At 46.2% G+C, this 20771-nt stretch overlaps 1 protein-coding gene across 7 annotated transcripts; it reads right to left on the reverse strand.

The window, feature by feature from the left end:
* Nucleotides 1-7719: 7719 nt before the first annotated feature.
* On the reverse strand, nucleotides 7720-19384 carry Zscan21 (zinc finger and SCAN domain containing 21). 7 transcript variants are annotated; one of them, XM_041648523.1, is made up of 6 exons: nucleotides 19193-19246; nucleotides 17587-17626; nucleotides 15119-15161; nucleotides 14268-14747; nucleotides 13331-13523; nucleotides 7720-8946 (listed from the first exon to the last, which is right to left on the reverse strand). In XM_041648523.1, the coding sequence occupies exons 4-6, from the start codon at nucleotides 14661-14663 to the stop codon at nucleotides 8102-8104; spliced, it is 1434 nt and encodes a 477-aa protein (XP_041504457.1). In that variant the 5' UTR covers nucleotides 14664-14747; nucleotides 15119-15161; nucleotides 17587-17626; nucleotides 19193-19246; the 3' UTR covers nucleotides 7720-8101. The 7 variants fall into 7 exon arrangements, with proteins under 7 accessions (XP_041504457.1, XP_041504459.1, XP_041504456.1 ...); XM_041648525.1 differs by lacking the exon at nucleotides 17587-17626 and having other exon boundaries at nucleotides 19212-19267; XM_041648522.1 differs by lacking the exon at nucleotides 17587-17626 and having other exon boundaries at nucleotides 19193-19257.
* Nucleotides 19385-20771: the final 1387 nt, after the last annotated feature.

The raw sequence follows: 20771 nt of genomic DNA on the forward strand, positions 1-20771 counted from the left end.
CCCACTCCCATCCCACTGGTTTTGCCTTTCCAGGGTGCACCCATCATACCTTTGCTGCCTGGTGAGTTGTAGTCCATAAGCTCCACTGCCAACTGCAGCTCCTCCAACATGGCCGTCGACACCACCTGAGCCCCACCATCCCTACTGTACATTTTCTGTGGAACCTTTTCCAATTCACAGTGCACACCAGCTTCCATCCCCACCAAGTTAAGAATTTCCCACCAGGTGCCTCTGTAGTTACTGCAAGTGTTCCTGATAGTGTGCCTCCTCCATCCATTGTTTCTGTTTGTTTTTGCTTTTCAAGACAGGGTTTCTCTGTGTAGCCCTGGCTATCCTAGAACTAGCTTTGTTGGCTTTGAATTTACAGAGATCCATCCTTGTCTCCCGAGTGCTGGGATTAAAGGCGTTTACCACCACTGCCCAGCCCATCCCTTGCTCTTAATATACCTGATTCCCTCATTGTGATGGGGTAATTTTCCCCTATATCCTTATCCTTATACCATCCTACCACAACTATGTATTGCTTCATAGTTGGGAAGAATGATAGTTGTGTGTCCTGAGAGTGACAATGTTTTTTTTTTTTTTGCTTTATTTATAAAGAAGAGAAGTTTATTTTGCTCACAGCTCTGGAGGCTAAGAGCCCCGACTGCGAAGCCTCACTGACCTGACATCTGGTGAAGATCCAATAGCACAAGGGTTGAAGCGTGTGTGCAAGTGAGACGCCACATCACAAAATAGAGTCAAGCTTTCTAGTTTAACTATATCCTCTTGCAATTGCTCAGGAGCCCGATAAAAGTCAGTTTAATCTCCTTCTATGGCAGCTTCTATGTGACTTAGGGACCCTCTACTAAATCCCAGCTCTTAAGCTGCCTAGCACCTTCCCTACCCCTCACCACTCCAGAGATGGAGGATCCCTTAGAGTACCCACTACACAGCAGTAGTCAGTAAGCTGCAGAAAGATGACTGTTAGCCAGGTATCCGATACAGGGCTAACCTCTCAGAAGAACAAAAGCACCTGTAAATCAGGAGTCTAACATGAGACAAATAATGGGTTGCCTAACATGGGGATGCAGACTTGCAATCCCAACTTCTTATGAGGTTAGGAAAGGCAGGAGGATCCAAGTTCGCTGTCAACCTAAGCAACTTAAAAAGAGCTAAAGACTTGAATAGACTTTTCTCCAAAAAAGCCCCATAGTTACATGAGAAATGTTTTGTCTTGTTTTTGACACAGGTCTCCAGCAGTGCAGACTGCAGACTGAATTTCAGTGGGGTAGAGATGTGCAGGTGAGGCTGGTTTTGAAATCTTGATCCTCCTACTTCCACCTCCAAAACGCTAAGATTACAGGACAGAGTCACCACACTTGGCTTGAAAAAAAAAAAAATGCTCCAGATCATTAATCTTGACAGAAATGTAAATCTAAACCACAGCGACAGGCGTGGCTACTGTCACAAAAAGATGGTAGCAATTATCAGAATTTGGAGAACTTGGGACTTTTGAACATTGTTAATGGAAATTTAACTTGGCGAAACTGTATTTTTCGAAAACTTAGAATTAACGTATTTTACAAAAACCCCTCTTCTGGCAATGAGGACAGACAGGTCTTTATCATGTGTCCTTTCCAAGTATTTTCTACTAGTTTGCAGCTTGGCCTTTTATTCTTTAACAGGATCCTTCATAGAGCAAACAATTTTATAGATATTTTGTTAAACAAAACATAGGCTCTTGGGACTGGAGAAATGACTCGGTGGCAAAGAGCACTTGCTGCTTTTTCAGAGGACCTGTGTTGTATTCCCAGCACCCATATCAGGGGCTCACAACCACTGGTAACTACAGCTCCAAGGGATCAGGCATCCTCTTCTCGCCTCCACAGGCCCTGAAACACACAGCACTCACAGACAGACATACACTCATAAAGGTAAATCTTAAAAAGAGATCTTACTATGTTGTCCAAATTGGTTTCCAACTCACAATCCTTCAGCCTCAGCCTCCCAAACATGTTGGAATATAGGAGGCTGCTTGCTGCCTTGCCCAGCTGTAAATTTTAATAAATTCCACCTTACTCCTTTTTTAAAAAAAAATTTTGTTGTGGTCCAGGATCAACCTGGACCATAAATGATTCCTTAGACCAGCGGGGAAGTGTGGGAATTGAGACAACTCGCATCTTTGATGGGGGGGGGGGGCGGAATTTTCAGTGATCCCTCATGAAATCCTGAGTTCACATCCCGAAAATTCCTCCGCGTTTATTTTCCAAACAGCTTTTATATCTAAAGGTAAACTGAGGGAAATTCATCAGCATCCTGTTTCCGGGGTAGCAGGACATAGGTCACATCTGCAACTATGGCTGCTTTGTCACATAGACTGAATTTACACCTCTTCCCCAGGCGATCTTCCATAATTACAAAGAAGGAGCAGAGCGACATTAGAGATCCTGACCCTTTGTTTTGGACAGTTGACAGTTGTCTGGAAAGGGTAGGTAACCGCCTTCTGTGCGAACTGGGGCCTGAAAGTCTGGCTGCCATACAATGTAGAAATATGGACCTGTATAATATGGCCCTACAAATTTTCTTTATCTTGTTTTGTTTTGTTGAGATAGGGTTTCTCTGTGTAGCCCAAGCTTATCTCAAACTGAAGAGTTCCACCCACTTCTGCCTCCCCAGTGCTGGGATTAAAGGCATGTGCCACCATGCTCAGCCTTTATTCTTTCTTTTAAAATTAATGACTAAATTAACTTTATGTGTATGGGTTTTTTTGTCTACATGTACGTCTGTGGGCCACATGAGTGCCTGGTACCTTCAGAGGCCAGAAGAGGTGGCAGATCTCTTGGAGTTGGAGCTACAGATGGTTGTGAACCACCATGTGGGTGCTGGGACTTGAACCTTGGTCTTTTGGAAGAGCAGCCAGTGCTCTACTGAGCCATCTCTCCAGTCCCATCTTATAAATGGTTCAAACCTTAAAAATTATAGAATTCACGGACACAAGTGTATCTCTGTGCACCAAGCACGTGGATGACAGAAACAGTTTTTTGGCGTGATTCTCTCCTTCATCTCGTGGGTCCTGAGGTTGTCAGACTTGACCGTAGACACCTTCACTGGTTGAGCCACCACACCTGCTACAGCTTATCAATTCTTTCACAGGTCTGAGGCTGGATAGCTAGTTAGGAAGTAGAGGGGACATAAGAAGGGAAAGAGCCCTTCCTTTGCTCTTCTGATCTCTGTCTCACTGATGCCTGGGAGTTTCTGAGATAACCGTCCAGACTACCTGCTAAAGGATCTGTTTTCCCTTCCCTGAGAAACAGCACAACTGAGATTGTTTAAAAAAAAAAAAAAAAAAAAAAAAAAAGCAAAAAGCTAATGGCTCAGCTGACCCGGGCTTGCCGAGGGCCTGCATTTGGACACCTAATACTACTGTAACAAGGCGGGCATGAGAGTCTTTAAGTATAGAGATGGGAGGGATCAGCAGAGTTCAGCTGCAGAGAGGCAAGTCCCTGGGGCTCGCTGGCCAGCTGGTCTAGCCAAACCAATGAGCTCCAGCTTTCGTAAGAGGCCCTGTCTCAAAGAGTAAGGAGGGCAGTAATGGAGGAAGACATCTGAAATTGACTGTTGGCCTCTCCATGCACACACACATATATATGCATTCATACTCACATATACATGCAAACTGGCTAATGAACTATGCTTTAAATCCAAGCTCCTTGTGACCTATTTTTTCTGTTATGTTTTTGTTTTTTGAGACAGTTTCTTTGTGTAACAGCCTGACTCCTAAAACTCAATCTGTAGACTGGGCTAGCCTCAAACTCACAGACATCCACCTGCCTCTGCCTCCTGAGTGCTGGGATTATAGGTGTGCTCCACCAATACCCAGCCTAATGAGTTTTTTTTTTTTTTTGGATTTTTCGAGACAGGGTTTCTCTGTAGCTTTTGGTTCCTGTCCTGGAACTAGCTCTTGTAGACCAGGCTGGCCTCGGGAGTGTTTTTTTAAATCCTTGTTCACACATCCACCTTCTGCTACAAGCCTGAAGATACCTCTAAAAAGAAAAAAAAAAATCTCTGGGCAGTGGTGGCACACGTCTTTAATCCCAGCACTTGGGAGGCAGAGGCAGGAGGATCTGTGAGTTGGAGGCCAGCCTGGTCTACAAGAGCTAGTTCCATGACAGGCTCCAAAGCTACAGGGAAACCCTGTCTCAAAAAAAAAAAAAAAAACAAAGCAAAATAATCTCTTTTTTGGGCTGGAGAGATGGCTCAGTTATTTAACAGCACTTGTTGATTTTACTGAGGACCCAGGGTTCAATTCCCAGCACCCACATAACACAGCTCACACCACCCAGAATGCCAGTTCCAGGGGACCCGACACCCTCATCTGGCCTTCCTGAGCATTACACACGTGGTACATAAATATCCACAGAATACAATCTAAACGGAAAGTCCCTTCTTTAAATACATCTACTTCTGTAAGTAAGAAAAAGAAGTACAGGGGTCTGGAGAGATGGCTCAGCGGTTAAGATCACTGGCTGCCTTTCCAGAGGTCCTGAGTTCAATTTCCAGCAACTACATGGTGACTCATAACCATTTGTGAGATTTGATGCCCTCTTCTGGCCTGCAGGCATACATGCAGACAGAACACTATACATTAAAAAAAAAAAAAAGGAAGAACACAGTACCATATGTTTCCTAATATTTAAAACCTAGTTGCATTTTGATGTTTTGGAAATGGCTCAAGGGCTAAGTGTCTTTGCAGTGCTGGCAGGGGGACTAGTTCAAATCCCCAGCTCCCACATAAAAAGCTGGGCAAGGCTAAGACTGAAGGATTGCTGGGGCTTGCTGGCTGCCAGCCTACAAAGCTCAGTGAGAGATCCTATCTCAAGGGTGAATGAAAATGAGGGCCTGACAGCTCCCAGGTATGACTGAGGATTTTACTGTAGGTAAGAGAGAGAGTACAGCCAAGGAATCTCGAAGTCCAGAGCAGGGAGAGAAAGCAGCAGACTAGACATGCCCAGAAGAGTGAACAAAGCTATGAGAGGAGGGGGGGAGAAGAGAAGATGGGCAGGAGAAGGGACCAGGAGCAAGAGCAGAGGACCAAAAACCTAGAGAGAGAGGAATAAGATAGTGTGCAGCTGAAGTGGCGGGGTTATATAGGAAAGAGCAGCTCAGAGACTGGAGAGGTTCAGGACGGGGGTGGGGTGAGAATGTCACAGATGAGTCTGAGGCTAGCATATTCTTTGTGTGCTAACGGCACCAGGGTTAGCCATTTATCCTTGTCCTATGGCCTCTACACATCTACGCACACACAGAAATATTACATTGTCCTAACCATGTCTAGGATGGTTCTTTAACACATGGCCATGAATGACGTGCCACTAACCAGCAGAGTCCTGAGGGCAGGGTCAGCAGACTCAACGCACGTTAAACTGAATTTAATACATGGAATCTGACAACCTAATGCTGGACCATCTTTATTGGTGAACTCACTCACCAATAAAACAGGGCATATGCTAGTGACGGGACGTAGGCATTACTGGTTCAGTGGAGGTTGTCACAGAGGCAAGGATTCAGTAGTCAGAGGTAAAGTACACATAACGATGGACATCATGTCTGCTGCCTGAAGCCCCATTCCTCCATGGGCCTCGATTATCAGGAAATACAAACGGGACAGGTTATCATTCAACGTACTGAGTTTAAGGTTCTGGGAGGACAACTCTCCTAAGCTACTGTAACAGCAAGAAAATGCCAGTTTTCATTTTCATGCCCCACCCCTCCTCTTGGCTGGCACATGGAGATTCAGTGTGTGTGGCCTAATCTGAACCATACCTCCTTTTATTCAGAGATGGAAGCAGGGAGCTTCCCTTCAGTAGAGCCTTATCAAGAAAGAGGGTGGGACTGGATGGAGAGCATTCAGTCCCCAGGACAAAGGGAATATTCCTTGTTTGTAGAGACTTCTGGGAGGAGGAGGACTAAGTTCCACAGCCTGGTGGCATGACCTAGCCTACATACCAGGGGTCACAAAGTGAGAGGGCATTAGAGAAAAGGGTGGGCTGAAGAGATGGCTTGGTGGAGGACCCAAGTTTGGTTCCCAGCATCCACATTATCCCGTTAACCCCAACTCCAGGGGATCCCACATCTCTGGCTTCTGCAGGCATCTGCTCTCATGTGCACAAACCCCCACAGACACATAACACATACACAGAAATACAATATTCAGAACAGAGTACAGTTGGACAGGGCATGAAAATACATACCTTTAATCCCAGAACTCAAGACACAGAGGCAGGCAGATCTCTGTGAGTTCGAAGCTAGCCTAGTCTACATAATGAGTTCCAGGCCAGTCTGGGTTGCATAGTGAGACCCTGTCTCAAGTAACAACAAAATCAACAACAAAGTTAAATCAGTATTGTTGGGGCTGGAGAGATGGCTCAGTGGTTAAGAGCACATACTGTTCTTACAGAAGATCTGATGCTTTCAGCACCCAGGTTGCGGGGCTCACAGCCATCTTCCAACACCCGTAGCCTGCATACATACCTGTGCATGGGTACTAGGGCCTGCGAATATGGGTGTGGAGAGGGAGGTTGCAGCTGCAAGGGAGAGGGCCATTGCCAAGGCCACAGCAAGCTTATCAAACCTCTTGTCCACAGAAAGCTGAAGGGCATTGTGACTTGATTGCTGTGATATAGGTAGATGGTCTGGAACAATCCCCAGTTCTGACACTCAATGGGAAACTTTCTTGTTCCCCAGTTCTTAGCATATCAAGCTCAGCCTTAAGGTACAGATATTTCAGGGACTCCTTTTCAGGAGGTGAAAGAACTGCCATAGTATTAAGAGAAGCAAGTGACGGAAGGAGAGCTGTTGGGTTTCTAGCCAATGTTGGACAGAAGGAATGGGAGATGTTTTACCAGTGCAGAGACTGCATTCAGATCTTCCCAGGGAGGATGTACGGTAATCCTTTCGGGTTTCGACTTCTGGAGTTTTCAGAAGGAAGCTGCTTACGGAGAGCTGATCTTCATAGGCACTGGCATAGACAGGGTTAATATAAAACTCAGGCTGACAAGATGATCCCAGTAATAAAAGTATGTGTTCACACCAGATGGTGGTGGGGCACATCTTTAATACCAGCACTTGGGAGGCAGAGGCAGGTGGATCTCTGTGAGTTTGAGGCCAGCCTGGTCTACAGAGTGAGTTCTAGGACAGCCGGGGCTACACAGAGAAATTCTGTCTCAAAAAACTATGGCCACACATAGAAAGCTTATTAAAAACAAAAACAACAACAACCAAAGTGTGTGCTCACTATGTCAGGACAGCACAGTGCAACAATACAGACCACTATGCAGCTACTACACATACGCCCATGACTTCCTCACACACGTCCACAAGCTCCAGACTGGAGGTAGCCACCCTTTCCTTCCTCTGCCCTCCTCTCCCTCTCCTTTCTTTAGAACTCATGATCCTCTCTTAAGTGTTGGGAATATGAGAGTATATATACCCTATGCCTGGCCAACACTTTACCCAAGCGTTCAATGACCGTGGCTGGTGACAGGCTCAGTAGGTGAGGAGTTTGCCCCCAGGGCTGACAACCTGAGCTTGGTCCCTGGGACCCATGTACTGGATGGAAGGAGAAAGTAATTCATTCAAGTTGGCCTCTGGTCTCCACATATGTGCTAGGGCATGCACACACTCACATACCCATCCACCCACCCCCCCAAAAAGAGTTCCGAGGCAGTACATGATGCTGTACATTTATTCTGAAACAGACTGTTCAAGGTGGCTCAATTCTTTACAAACTACAACTGTGGAATATATGTTAAAACAATTTTAGTGTTTCTTCCTTAACTCTACTGGACACACATCAGTTTAACTATGCAGAAGACAATGGCAGCACAGTTCACTAGGGCCTGGAGTGTGAGGAGGGACCCCGCTGGCCGAGGTGAGCACTGTGGGGCTCACTCCGCTCTGCAGACCTCCCGCCTGCCCTGTCACTGTGGAGTTCTCCCTCCATGGCACCCCTTGAGGACTAGAGCAAAATCTACTACCCAACACTGCATCACAGGCTGCTTCCTAGCACTCACATTCTGATGCTCACAAGAACAACGACAACAACAGAGAGGACGGACAGTTACGGCACGGCTCCCTCTCCAGTGTGCACTCGCTGGTGTTTGGAAAGATTGGACTTGCTACAGAAGGTTTTCCCACAGTGGTTACACCAGTAGGGCTTTTCACCAGTATGGATTCTGTGATGCTTATTAAAATTTGAACTGTGGTTGAAGGCTTTGCCACACTCCTTACACTTATAGGGCTTTTCCCCTGTGTGCAGGCGCTGATGGGAACTGAGACCTGCGTGCTGACTAAAGCTCTTTCCACACTCGTTACACTGATAGGGCTTCTCCCCGGTGTGGATGCGGTAGTGTCGAATGAGGCTGCCCTTCCCACTGAAGGCTTTCCCACAGTCTTTACACTGATAGGGCGCCTCTTCCGTATGCATCATTTGATGTTTAAGGAGGTCGGAGCACTGCCCAAAGGCTTTCCCACACTTACAGTCAGAGGGCTGGTCCACCAAGTGTGTTCTGTAATGGAGGGTAAGGTTGGAGCTGTGGCTGAAGGCCTTCCCACACATGGTGCACACATAAGGCTTCTCCCCAGTGTGTGTTCTGCGGTGTTTAATGAGGTTTGAGCTATTGCTAAAGGCCTTCCCACACTCTGCACATATGTAACGTTTCTCTCCCAGGGCAAGCTTAGCAGACATGGGCTCTGCCCCTTTCCTGGAACCTGTATCTTGCAGAAAAGCTTTTGCTCCTCTCTCCCTTTCCAGATTGTTGGCCCACTGCCTTTCTGACCTTGACCCATACTTATTGGTAGCAATCGCGGGAATGATGTCCCCTTTGAGTCCGTCTGCATGAGACTCCTCTTCAGAACTTCTCTGCTCATCTGCTGAGTCCTCCTTCTGGGGATTCGATTTCAAACCTGAAAGCAGGTGGGTTAGGGATGCATCAGTTGCTCCTGTTCTGAGGATGTAGCTGCTACAGGAGAAGTAGGATCCCCAAGGGAGGCAGATAGGTTTGAAGGGTGGTGCCACGTGTGAGACACAATAGAGTGACTGTCACACCGAGTCCAAGTGTGCCCACAGAAGCCCACGCCCGGATATCTATTACGTGATGGTTTTATAATTCTTATCATCCAGAAAACCTGTGCTCCCACTTCCTCCCCCGTAGGCTCTGAAGCAGTCTAGAACACACCGGAATATTCGTCTGTGACTTCATGTTTGCTTCTGCAACATACTCACAGCCAAGGTTTGTGAATGATCTCTGCCTTGGGAGGTTTCTGGGCCATGCAGATAAAACAAAGGTGGTCAAGTTCTACCAGGGTAAACACCGGGTTTCAGTGGTGCGGGTAAAGCTGAATTCCACTCAGAGCTGAGGCACTGTGTCCTGTACTACTGGCGCAGTCTTCCACTCCAGCACACCTTCTCAGGGGTACATAAGTTTCTTTGAGAATAGTGCCAACTCCTCTCTCTTAAGAGCACCTAAAAACCTTTTCCCCAACTGGGCATTAAAACCTGGAGAGTTGGCTCAGAGATTAAGAGCACTGACTGCTCTTCCAGAGGACCTGAGTTCAGTTCCCAGCAACCACATGGTTGCTTACAACCATCTGTAATGAGATCTGGTGCCCTCTTTTGGTGTGCAAGCATGCATGCAGATGGAACACTATATACATAATAAATAAAAAAACCTTAAACAAAACAAAACACACCTGACCTGGGCCAGGTGTGGTGGCTCACGCTTTTAATTCTAGCACTTGGGAACAAGAGGCAGGCAGATCTGTCTTCTGAGGCAGCCTAGTCTACACAGTGAGTTCTGGGCCAACTAGGATTACATAGAGAGACCAAAACAAACGACAAAAACAAATAAACAAACAAAGTTACAATCAAGCCAAAACCAAACAACTAGTCCATCAACCAAACAGAAATAATCCACAAACACAAACAATAGAAATAGCCCACCTCTAGTTCCGGCAACACTTCTTGCCGTACTTTGTGTGACGAGTGACAACGCAAAGGGGAATGTCTGTAGGACTCAACCTATCCTATTTTAATTGTTTTCTTCTGGCTGTCATATGATTTCACTCTTCAGCTTCTACAGTTGAACAGAATTCTGTTGTGTACATGGACATTTTCTTTATCAGTGACAGGCAGGATAGTTCTGTATTGAGTGTCATGAACAGAGCGACAGAAAAATTAGCCCAAGTCAGCATATCACACAGGATATGCTGACTTAGAATCCTCTGGATATGAAGCTGGGTGTGGTGGTACACATCTCGGATCCTAGCACAAATAGGAAGTAGAAGCAGGACCAAAGTTCAAGGTCACCCTCCATTTATATAGCACTTTTGAGGCTAGTATTCCCCCCAATTCCTAAGACAGGGTTTTTTGGCTGTACTAGAACTCACTGTGTAGACCAGGCTGGCCTCAAACTCACAGAGATCCTCCTGCCTCTGCTTCCTGAGTGCTGGGAGTAAAGGTGTGCACTGTCACTGGCCAGTGTCCTTTTTTAACAAAAATAAATAAATAAAAATTGTGTTTTTATGGGTCTTTTGCTTAAACATATGTAAGTATACTGTGTGCATGCCTGGTACTCATGGAGTCCAGAAAAGGGTGCCAGGTTCCCAGAACTGCAGTTCTGGATTGTTTGACGCTGTCATGTGGGTGCTGGGAACTGAACCCCACGTGGGTGGTCCTCTGCAACAGCATCAAGTGCTCTTAGCTATCTAACCATCTCTCCACTCCCAATTATCCTATTGTAAAAGGTTTATTTTTATTTATGTGTATGTAACTGTGTGTCTGCCACATGTATATAGGTGCCTGTAGAGGCCAAAAGAGGCCACTAGGTCTCTTGAAGTGGGAGTTACATACAGGCAGTTGTGAGCAGCCTTATGTGGTGCTGAACTTAAGTGTCTGTCTGCGGTACAGCAGCAAGCGCTGTTCTGTACTAAGCCATCTCTCCAGCACCTAATTTCCATTTACAAATGTGACAATGTACACTGGGCACAAAATCTATTGACGGTGGCCCAAGATATGGTCAGCCAGGAGCTCATGCCTATCAACTATCTGGATCTGCACCCAACTGTGTGGTGCTGCCAAGAGCAGTTTGGGTTGGGAGGTTGGCTATCCCAGGATGAATCAAGTTTCAAAGGGCCAGAGTCTCAGAATCCAAAGCAAAGGAGGAGGGGGCAGGAGTGAGTGGCACACCACAGAAAGGGAAGGAAAGCAGCAGACAGAGGTAGGGGCTTGTGTTCTGAAATTGGGGATTGTGGGGGAAGACTTTAAATTGCAAGAGGGAGGGTCTTCCTTTCTTGGTGAGACGACAGGATCTCACTCTGCAGACTCTCCTGGAGCATACTAGGTATGCAACAGGTCCCCAGGTCTTAGCACAACCTACGCCATGATGAAAGTACCATTCAGGCTTTGGAACCCAACACACAGACAGACAGCAACACTTGCAGAAACAAGAATAAAGACCTAATCCATTAAAGTCTATAGTTCTGAGAAAGTTCCTAAATATACTAACTTTGCTTTCTGGCTTCTGGCTAACATTCTTGCTAAATGAGGTGTGTCAACCCAGAATGTGGTTTTTATGCTTAAAAGCACACCCACAGAAAGTCTAGGGGCTGCACTTGTCCTGACTATCCGGGTGTTGCAGATTTGTGTAACTATGCAAAGATGTGTCGCACTTGCGTATGTTGTGAGTATTTGTTAAACAAATGCAGCCATCTTTACGCAGTTAAACTCTCTTATCACATAGGTTCCAGGATGTAACTCAGGTCAATGGCTTGATGACCAAGCATTTTAACTGCTGAGTTTTCCTGTCAGTCTCTGTGATGTACATTATTTTTGTGTCTGCTCGTCTGTATATGCATCACATATGTGCGGGTGTCCTTGGAGACCAGACAGAGGTGTTGGAACCTTAGGAACTAGAGTCATAGGCCATTGTGAGCCACTTGATGTGGGTGCTAGGAAGTGAGCCAGGTCTTCTGCAGGAGCAGCCACTGCTCTTAACTGCTGCGCCACCTCTCCAGCCCTAACAATATACTTCTTTCTTTCCTTCCTTCCCTCTTTCTTTCTTTCTTTTTTTTTTTTTTTTTTTTTTTTTTTTTGGATAGGATCTCTCTACACAGTCCTGGCTGTCTTGGAACTCATGTTGACCAGGCTGGCCTTCAACTTAGAAATCCCTGCCTCTGCCTCCTGCGGACTGGGACTAAAAGTGTGCACCATTACGCCTGGTATAGAATAGTTTTCAACAGGGCTCAAGATTTGGTTTTCAAGAGGGGATTTCAAGTGTCTAGGATATGGTAAGTAATTCAGGCATTTTCTCAGGGCCACGACTCGGCTTATGAACATACCATAGCCATGAAAAATGATAAATACAAGATTTGAAACAATATGGTATATTTTTCATCAATAGCAATCTGATTAATCTTTGAAAACCACCAGTAGAAAAATAAAGCTGTAACATACACCATGATTTGTGGAGATCTGAGCCAGGGAATAGTTAGTTATCCTAATATATTTCCTTTTTAAATTTTTATTTATTCATTTTTTAAAGACAAGGTCTCACAAAACCCAGATTGGTCTTGAACTCACCACGTAGCCAAGGATGACCTTGAAGGATGACCTTGAATCTGAGTGCAGGGATGGAACCCAGGGCCTCCTGCATGCTAGGTAAGCACTCTATCAACCCCTAAATTATCTTTGACTTGTGAAGTCTGCAGAGATTCAGAATGGAGGTTCTGTGGTCTTTTCCAGACCCAGTCTTCCCTGATCTGCATCCTAGGAAATTGACCCTTAGGCCTAAAGACTTCTCATGTCGGCAGCAATTGAGTCTGCTATTGGTACACCAGAAGATGTGAAGGCAGGACCAGTGTGAAATGAGTTATCTATTCATTTTCTCTTGACCCAATGGCAGGACCTGGAGTCATGGCTCCCAGCATTTAACTCCTTCCTTCCCTATCAAGGCTCAGCTCTTGTCTGGGTCTATAAGAACAGATCTTCCTTCTTGGCTCTCCAGACTCACAGGCAGCAATACCTTTCCCCTGTGGTCTAGTTTGGCACTCTACTGGCTCACTCAGCCTGTCCATATCTCCCAGTCAGTCTCGCTCCTTTGGAAACAGCTCTGCCCAACTCTCTGCAAGGATGCTGCCTACCCTAGTGCCGGGAACCTGGCCAAGGAAGGCAACTGGGTTTGGGAGAAAAGTGCATGACTTCTGCCTAGTCTGCTCGCCTAGTCAGGTCAATCGAGAGATTATCCCTCCCCTGGAGTTAAAGATTTCTCTGGACACTGAGAAGGGTCCTTACCTTGACGCTTTCTTGGATCCTGAGTGAAAACCTCCTCCTCACCAGTCTCTTGGATGTACAGGGGCCCCCAAAACTCATATTTGGGGCTGGCATCCCCGGACTGAGACTGGGTACTGCTTAAGGACTCCACTGCAGTTCCTGAAGTTGACATCTTCTCCCAAGCCTGCTTCTGTTCCCTCTGAGGAGATGAGACCTAGAGACAGTAAGACATGGTGTCTGCGCAGACGACTCAAGACGAGCAAAATCCCAAGCGAGCTATGCAGAACTTTAAGAGAAGGAAAGGAAAGACAGCCACCCCACTGAGCTCCCAAAGGTACTTCAGGGTAAGAGCAGACAACAGGAGCAAACATGACCTAGCTCCCCAGAAGCTTCTAGCTGATTAATAAGTATACTGCATGGTGTTGTCTAACAGTTTCTGCATCCTACAGGAAGGTAAACAACACAAACTAGCTTCAGGAAGTCCCTGAAACTGACCAGATTCACTAGGCCCCTCCCTGTCAGAGTAAGCAATAAAAGCTTGGAGTCCCCCCTGCGACTAGCAGAACAGACATGTAAAGAAGACCCGGCAAAGCCAAGCTGCAAAGAAGACTCTCAGACCAGCTGAGCTGCCTGGAAAGAACATTCTCCAACCTGCTGAGCTGCCTGCAGGCTGTGCAGGGTGCTCCAGGTTCCCAGCTTTGTGAGCTGTCACGCATGCTGGGCTCTGGTGATGCAGCTCTCTCTGAGTCATTTCTGCTCCTGTAAGTAATCCCTCATCCAAAGTTTGGTAAGCAACCCCAATAAAACTCATCAGTTCACCAAGCTGGACTTTGGTCTGTTGTGGGTTCCCTATCTGGGATGTGAGGATGGGTGTTTGGTGCCTCCCCAGGAAAAGTTGCTCCCAACAGATGGACAGCCCCGATTCCTGCTTCCTAGCATCTGACGGCCTCCCGCCCACCTGCAGTCCTGGCTCATCCAGCTCTTGCTCCAGGTCTTCCAGCAGAGTGACGGCCTCCTCTGCACTCTCAGGGCAGTGCTGCTGCACCCAGGCCTGGAGCTCTCGGGGCAGGATGGTCAGGAACTGCTCCAGCACCAGCAGCTCCAGGATCTGCTCCTTGCTGTGGATCTCGGGCTGCAGCCACTCACAGCAGAGCACCCGAAGCTGGCTCAGTGCCTCTCGGGGCCCAGGAGTGTCATGGTACCCAAACTGCCTGAAGCGCTGACGGGATGTCTCTAGGCTAGGGCGGCACTTGTCCTTCTCATCATCCTCTTCTGCTTTACGGGTCAAAGGCCCCATTGACTCTTGAGGTGGCCTAGGGCCCAGAACTGTGGCCATGCCCACCACCTTGGTCATCACACAGATTCCAGACACAGCGGGACCTTGGGGGGCAGACCTGGTGCCTTTGAATTTCTCTTTCTTAAGGGTCACAATTCAAACCTAAAAAAACATAGTTTCCATAAAGTTATCAAAAAACAAAATTATGTTTTTCTGGTATTTACCACAGGGGCCATCAGTCAACTACCATATAAAAAGTATTGTTCAGAGCTGGTGGGATGGTTCCGTGGATCAGAGTGCCTGCTGTTAGGCCTGACCACCCAGGTTTGACCTTTGGCAACTACACTGTGGTAGGCGAGAACCAACTTCTGCAAGTTGTCCTCTGACCCCAGCACGTGCGTGCTTACACACACACACACACACACACACACACAAACACACACACATTTAAAAAGCATTGTTTAGAAATGTTGTTTACAGGAAAATGGGTGGAAGTGGAAATTATCATGTTATACAAGTTAAGCCAGACTCACCAGAGTAAGCCGAGCATGTTTTGTTTCTTCTCCTATGCAGAATCTGAAGGGTGGGAGAAACATGAAAGTAAAAGGGACATGGAAGAGATAAAGGGAGACTGCGAGGGACAAGAAAAGAGAACTAAGAACTAAATATGATTAAAACAATTGTATGCAGTGTGTTTGTTTGAAGAATGGCCCCTACAGGCTCATATATTTGAAAGCTTAGTCACCAGCGATTATACTATCTGAAAAGATTAGGATTACGAGGTGTGGCCTTGTTGGAAGAAGTAGTGCCACCAGGGGTGGGTTCCGAGGTTTCCTACAGATCAGGATGTAGCTCTTAGCTACTGCTCCAGTGCCTGCCTGCATGTGGCCAGGCTTCATGCCGCGATGATAAGGTACTTAACCTCTGAACTGTAAGCCAGGCCCCAGTTAAATACTTCCTCTTACAAGAGTTGGCTTGGTCATGGTGTCTCTTCACAGCGACAGAAAAGTGACTAAGAATGTGTGCTTGTAGACATCACAATGAAGCCTGCCACTTTGTACAATTAATATGTACAAATTAGAAAAAAATATTGTTCAGAATCATTCTGGAGTCAGCAAAGCAGGGCGTACTTTCACTTGATGGTCTTATGTTCATTTTCCCCCAAAGGCCAGAGTGGCATAATTTTAAAATTAGATCTTTGCTCCTAAAGTTGTTTCACAAGTTTACAATTATACGTATCGTAGTTTCTATGATTTGAGCAATCTACCTAATATTGTCTGAACATAAAGAAGTCGACTCATCAAATGACTGCTTGTCAGCATGAGCTTGTCTGTCCCAGACTGGAATTGGCTGGCTTGTTAAAAAAAAAATGGAGTATCACTGGGGGTGGGGGCGGTGGTGGCGCACGCCTTTAATCCCAGCACTTGGGAGGCAGAGGCAGGCGGATCTCTGTGAGTTCGAGTCCAGCCTGGTCTACAGAGCTAGTTCCAAGACAGGCTCCAAAACCACAGAGAAACCCTGTCTCGAAAAACAAAAAACAAAAAACAAAAAAAACAAAAAAAAATGGAGAACATATTCAGTTGGTTCTTTTGGGGTGTGTGTATACTATTGTACAGTTGAACTTTCCTGTTCACGTGTGTGTAGGTTTGAGGTCATGGTCAGACATCTTCCTCTGTCACTGTTCCTCTTATTCTTTGTTTTGAGACAGGGTCTTTCACTGAGCCTGGAGCTCATGGATCACTAAGGCCTGCTGGCTGGCCAGCGAACCCAGGGATCCGCCTGTCTCTGCCCTTGTAGTACTGAGAGTTTAGGGACAAGCGGACACCCTGGGTTTTTACATGTGTGCTCAGGTCCTCATGCTTGCACAGAAAGCACTTTACTGACCAAGTCACTTCCCAAGCCCCATGTCTAAGTTTTTATTTAAGTGTCCTTAGCTTAAAAAAAAAAAAAAGAAAAAAAAAGATTTTATTTTAAAATGGTGTGTGTGTGCATGAGGGCAGGCCTGTGGAGGACAACAGTGGGAGCCCCTGAACTACAGACATGTGTGAACTGCCTGACATGAGTGCTGGGAAGCAAACTAAGTCTTCTGCAAGAGCAGTGCAGATACAGATTCTCAGCCACTGAGCCATTTCCCCAGCCCCGCCCCCACCTTTCATTTATTTATTTATTTTTGTTTCTCTGTGTAGCTTTGGAGCCTGTCCTTGAACTAGCTTTGTAGGCAAAGCTGGCCTCAAACTCTTGGAGATCTGCCTGCCTCTGCCTCCCCAGTGCTGGAATTAAAGGTGTGCACCACCACCGCCGCCTGGCTCCCTTCCCCTTTTTAATTGATCGATTGTGTGTGTGTGTGTGTGTGTGTGTGTGTGTGTGGGTGTGTGTGTGTGTGTCAGGGTGGGGTGTATGCGTGCTACTACACAGAGTATGTACAGAGGCCAGACAAAGGTGGCTTGCAAGACTCAGTTCTCTTGCCATCTTTTGTGGCACTGCTGTTAGATTTTGAACAATGGGTGGGAAGACAACAAATGTGTGTGTTGTTGGTATTTTTGACACAGGGTCTCAATGAATAGACTCGGCTAACCTGGAACTCAGAACCATTAGGCCAGCCTGTGAAAAATGTATATACAGCAAAACTTTCTCTCAAAAACAAACAACAGCCGGGTGATGGTGGCGCACGCCTTTAATCCCAGCACTCGGGAGGCAGAGGCAGGCGGATCTCTGTGAGTTCGAGACCAGCCTGGTCTACAGAGCTAGTTCCAGGACAGGCTCCAAAGCCACAGAGAAACCCTGTCTCGAAAAACCATAAAAAAAAAAAAAAAAGGGAGGAGGGGAGAAGAAAAGGGTGGAAATGGGATAGGAATGAGAGAAAAGCTTCCACCTGACTGGCATGTTCTGGGGTGTTTTGTTTTTTGGCAAGATTTAAAAAAAAAAAATCTGATAATGAACTATCTTGGCATACCACCACTTCCCCCAAAGACAGCCAGTAATTTGGTTATGCTGAGCTTACCATTTGGAGATGCCCTCCAGGTCTTGGTTTCCGAAAATTTCTTCAATGTTCATAAAATCAAAAAGCATATGGGTGGAAAACACGACTAATTTAACACCATCACAGAAAAAAAAAAACTTTAAAAAAGCTACCTAAAGCTGGTTGTGGTGTGCATGCCTTTAATCCCAGAGCTCGGGAGGAGGCAGAGGCAGGGGGATCACTCAGTTAGAAGCCAACCTGGTCTATGAGCAAGTTTCAGGACAGCTAAGTGTTATGGTTTAGATAACAGGGCTACACAAAAAAACTGTCTTTAAAAACCACCACCACCACCACCAACAAAACCCAAAGCTATCTTAAAGGTTTAACTCGGCTGACAAGATGGCTAGGTGAGTAATGAGTGCCCACATGACGGAAAAGAAGCACTGATTCAAGCAAATTATCCTTTAACCCACACCCACACACACTAAATACAATAAAAATAAAAAGCTTTTTAACTCTTGCAGTCTATCAGCAGAAGCAAATAGTCTAGTCAAGGCAGGCTTTTGGTCACTTCCCAATTTTTCCCTCCTTTATGCCAAACATGCAAAATGTATATACCCCTCTTAATCAACCTCAAATTCATTCTGCACAAGATGAGGTATCCATAAATCAAAGTATCACAGATTGCAACAAATGAACAGCAATAACTACCCAGTGGCAGATAACGCCTTTAAGACAGTCTGTACTTGGGAACAAATCGTGGTGACACACACCCGTAATTACAGCACTGAGCACTGGAGAGCAGAGACAGGAGGATCACCAATTATGCGACAGTCTGGGCTATATAGCAAGACCCGGTCTCAAATCGAGTAAACCAATTTTCAAAAAGCTTCTGGGCAAGCCAGTAATTTTTAGGAGCATAACTGCACAGTGGATCTAATTGCTAAGAAAGTGTCTTTTAGACTGAGCCAAATCTGCATTATTTCAATAGCCCTGAACCAATATATTCAGTTTCTCCTTAGGAGGCTTCCAGCATTTGAAGAACAATTTTCGTGCCTGTTTATTTTCTGCTCACAGTTCTTTCAATTGTCTCCTTTCAACACAGATTTCCAAGTATGTCACCCACCAAATAAATTTACTTTCTCTCCTATACTTTACTTACAAAAGATCCTCTAAAAATCTGTCCAAACTTGAGCAGATTCCCTGAACTGTGAACACAAAGCCCAAAGGGACTATTTCCCCGCCTGGGTTGGACATTACCCAAGATTAATGAGATTCGGGTTTTCACAGGACGTTCCTAACCTTGGGCTTGTTCTTAACAATTAGTCCCGAGTTTAAATCTCCGGACGAGAGCTAGAGAAGAAAGAAGGCAGTTTCCGTCGGATAACATAAAGCTCAGTTGAAGGAGCTCAAAGAAAGCGATTCCGGAAGGGGAAAAAAAACGGGGTTTTGTTGGAGAAAGCCCTTGAGGGTGGAAAAGGCTTTTCATAGAGCGGCGCCTACAGCGGCTGGGCGCGGCGCTTCTCCCTAGACAACCTCCCAGAACCACTAGGGACGAATCCCTGGAACCAGAACCGCAGCTGCCAAACCCGTTCCTCCCTCTCTAAACCTTTCGGCCAACATTCCTTTTCCCCGCCGCTAGGCTAACCTGGGACTCGCAGGCTCACCATGACTCAGAACCGCTTCGGATCCTGGAACCTGCACAGCCGCCGAGCATCCGCACAGCCGGAAGTGCATCAGAGCCCCGCCCCACGGGAGGGGGCGCAGCCGCCCCTCTAGGAATCGGGGATTCTCGGTACCCTCCTGTCTGAGCCAAGCCTGGAGCTGTGCTGGACTTCATCTGTCCAGTACTTTTTTTTTAATTTATTTTTTTTCTATTTCTTTTTTGTTCTCTCCCTTTTCCTTCCCCTCCTTCTCCCTCTCTCCTTCCCTTTTCCCTCGTTGTCTTCCTTCTTCCTTCCTTCCTTCCTTCCTTCCTTCCTTCCTTTTTTTATTTCTTTCCAAACATCTCATTATGCAACTCTGGCTGGCTTGGAACTCTATGCATACCGTGCTGGCCTCATACTCAAAACGAGCTTCCCGTTCTCTCTCAAGAGTAAAGAGCTTGCTGTAGAAGCATGAGGACCTACATTGGATTTCCAACACCACATAAAAAGCCTGTGGTACATTATATGCCTGTAACCACAGTACTGGAAAGATTCATGAAGACACCTCGCCTCAAAATCAAGGTAGAGAAGCAACTGAAGATACTTGACATCAACCTCTGGCCCTTACATGTATGCACACACGTGCTTACGTGAGCACAAAGAGAACATCTGTCTAAACTTACATGAAGAAACCAGTGTCTGGAAAGATCAGATCCAGTACATACTGGAGTGTTCATTGGTAGCAAAGCTGAGAGTAGAATTTGATTCTCTAATTATATCCCAGTGGCTTAGACATTCTAGTGCTCCATCATCAAGCTATGCCCCTGGCTCTGAAGAGATTAATAGGTATACACACACACACACACACACACACACATATATATATACATACACACACACACACACACACACACACACACACACCACCGCTGTTGTCCTTTTTCAGAAATATTTTGATTTCTGATGAGTTCAGTGAACAAACACTTCTTAAGAATGTGCACTATATCAGGTATGTATTATGACACCAAAGTTTACAAGTAACAAATACACTGTTTTGGGATTGGGCAGATGGCTCATGGGTAAAGTGCTATTGTACTAAAGTAGCACAATCAAGGTAACTTATAGAAGGAAGGGTCTATGGTCCCAGAGCCATAAAGGGCCACCGTGGTTGGAGGCAGCAGGCCAGGCACGACAGTTAAAGTGGCAAACTGCGAGCTAACGTCTTTTTTTTTTTTTTTTGTTTTTCGAGACAGGGTTTCTCTGTGGCTTTGGAGCCTGTCCTGGAACTAGCTCTGTAGACCAGGCTGGTCTCGAACTCACAGAGATCCGCCTGCCTCTGCCTCCCGAGTGCTGGGATTAAAAGCGTGCGCCACCACCGCCCGGCCCACGTCTTTTTTTTAAATATTTATTTATTATGTATACAATATTCTGGGCTGGAGAGATGGCTCAGAGGTTAAGAGCATTTTCTGCTCTTCCAAAGGTCCTGAGTTCAATTTCCAGCAACCACATGGTGGCTCACAGCCATCTGTAATGAGATCTGGCGCCCTCTTCTGGCCTGCAGGCATACACACAGACAGAATA

The sequence above is a fragment of the Microtus oregoni genome, unplaced genomic scaffold (assembly GCF_018167655.1).
Source record: "Microtus oregoni isolate MIOR12 unplaced genomic scaffold, Mior012 000003F_ref0000135, whole genome shotgun sequence".
Lineage (NCBI taxonomy): Eukaryota > Metazoa > Chordata > Mammalia > Rodentia > Cricetidae > Microtus > Microtus oregoni.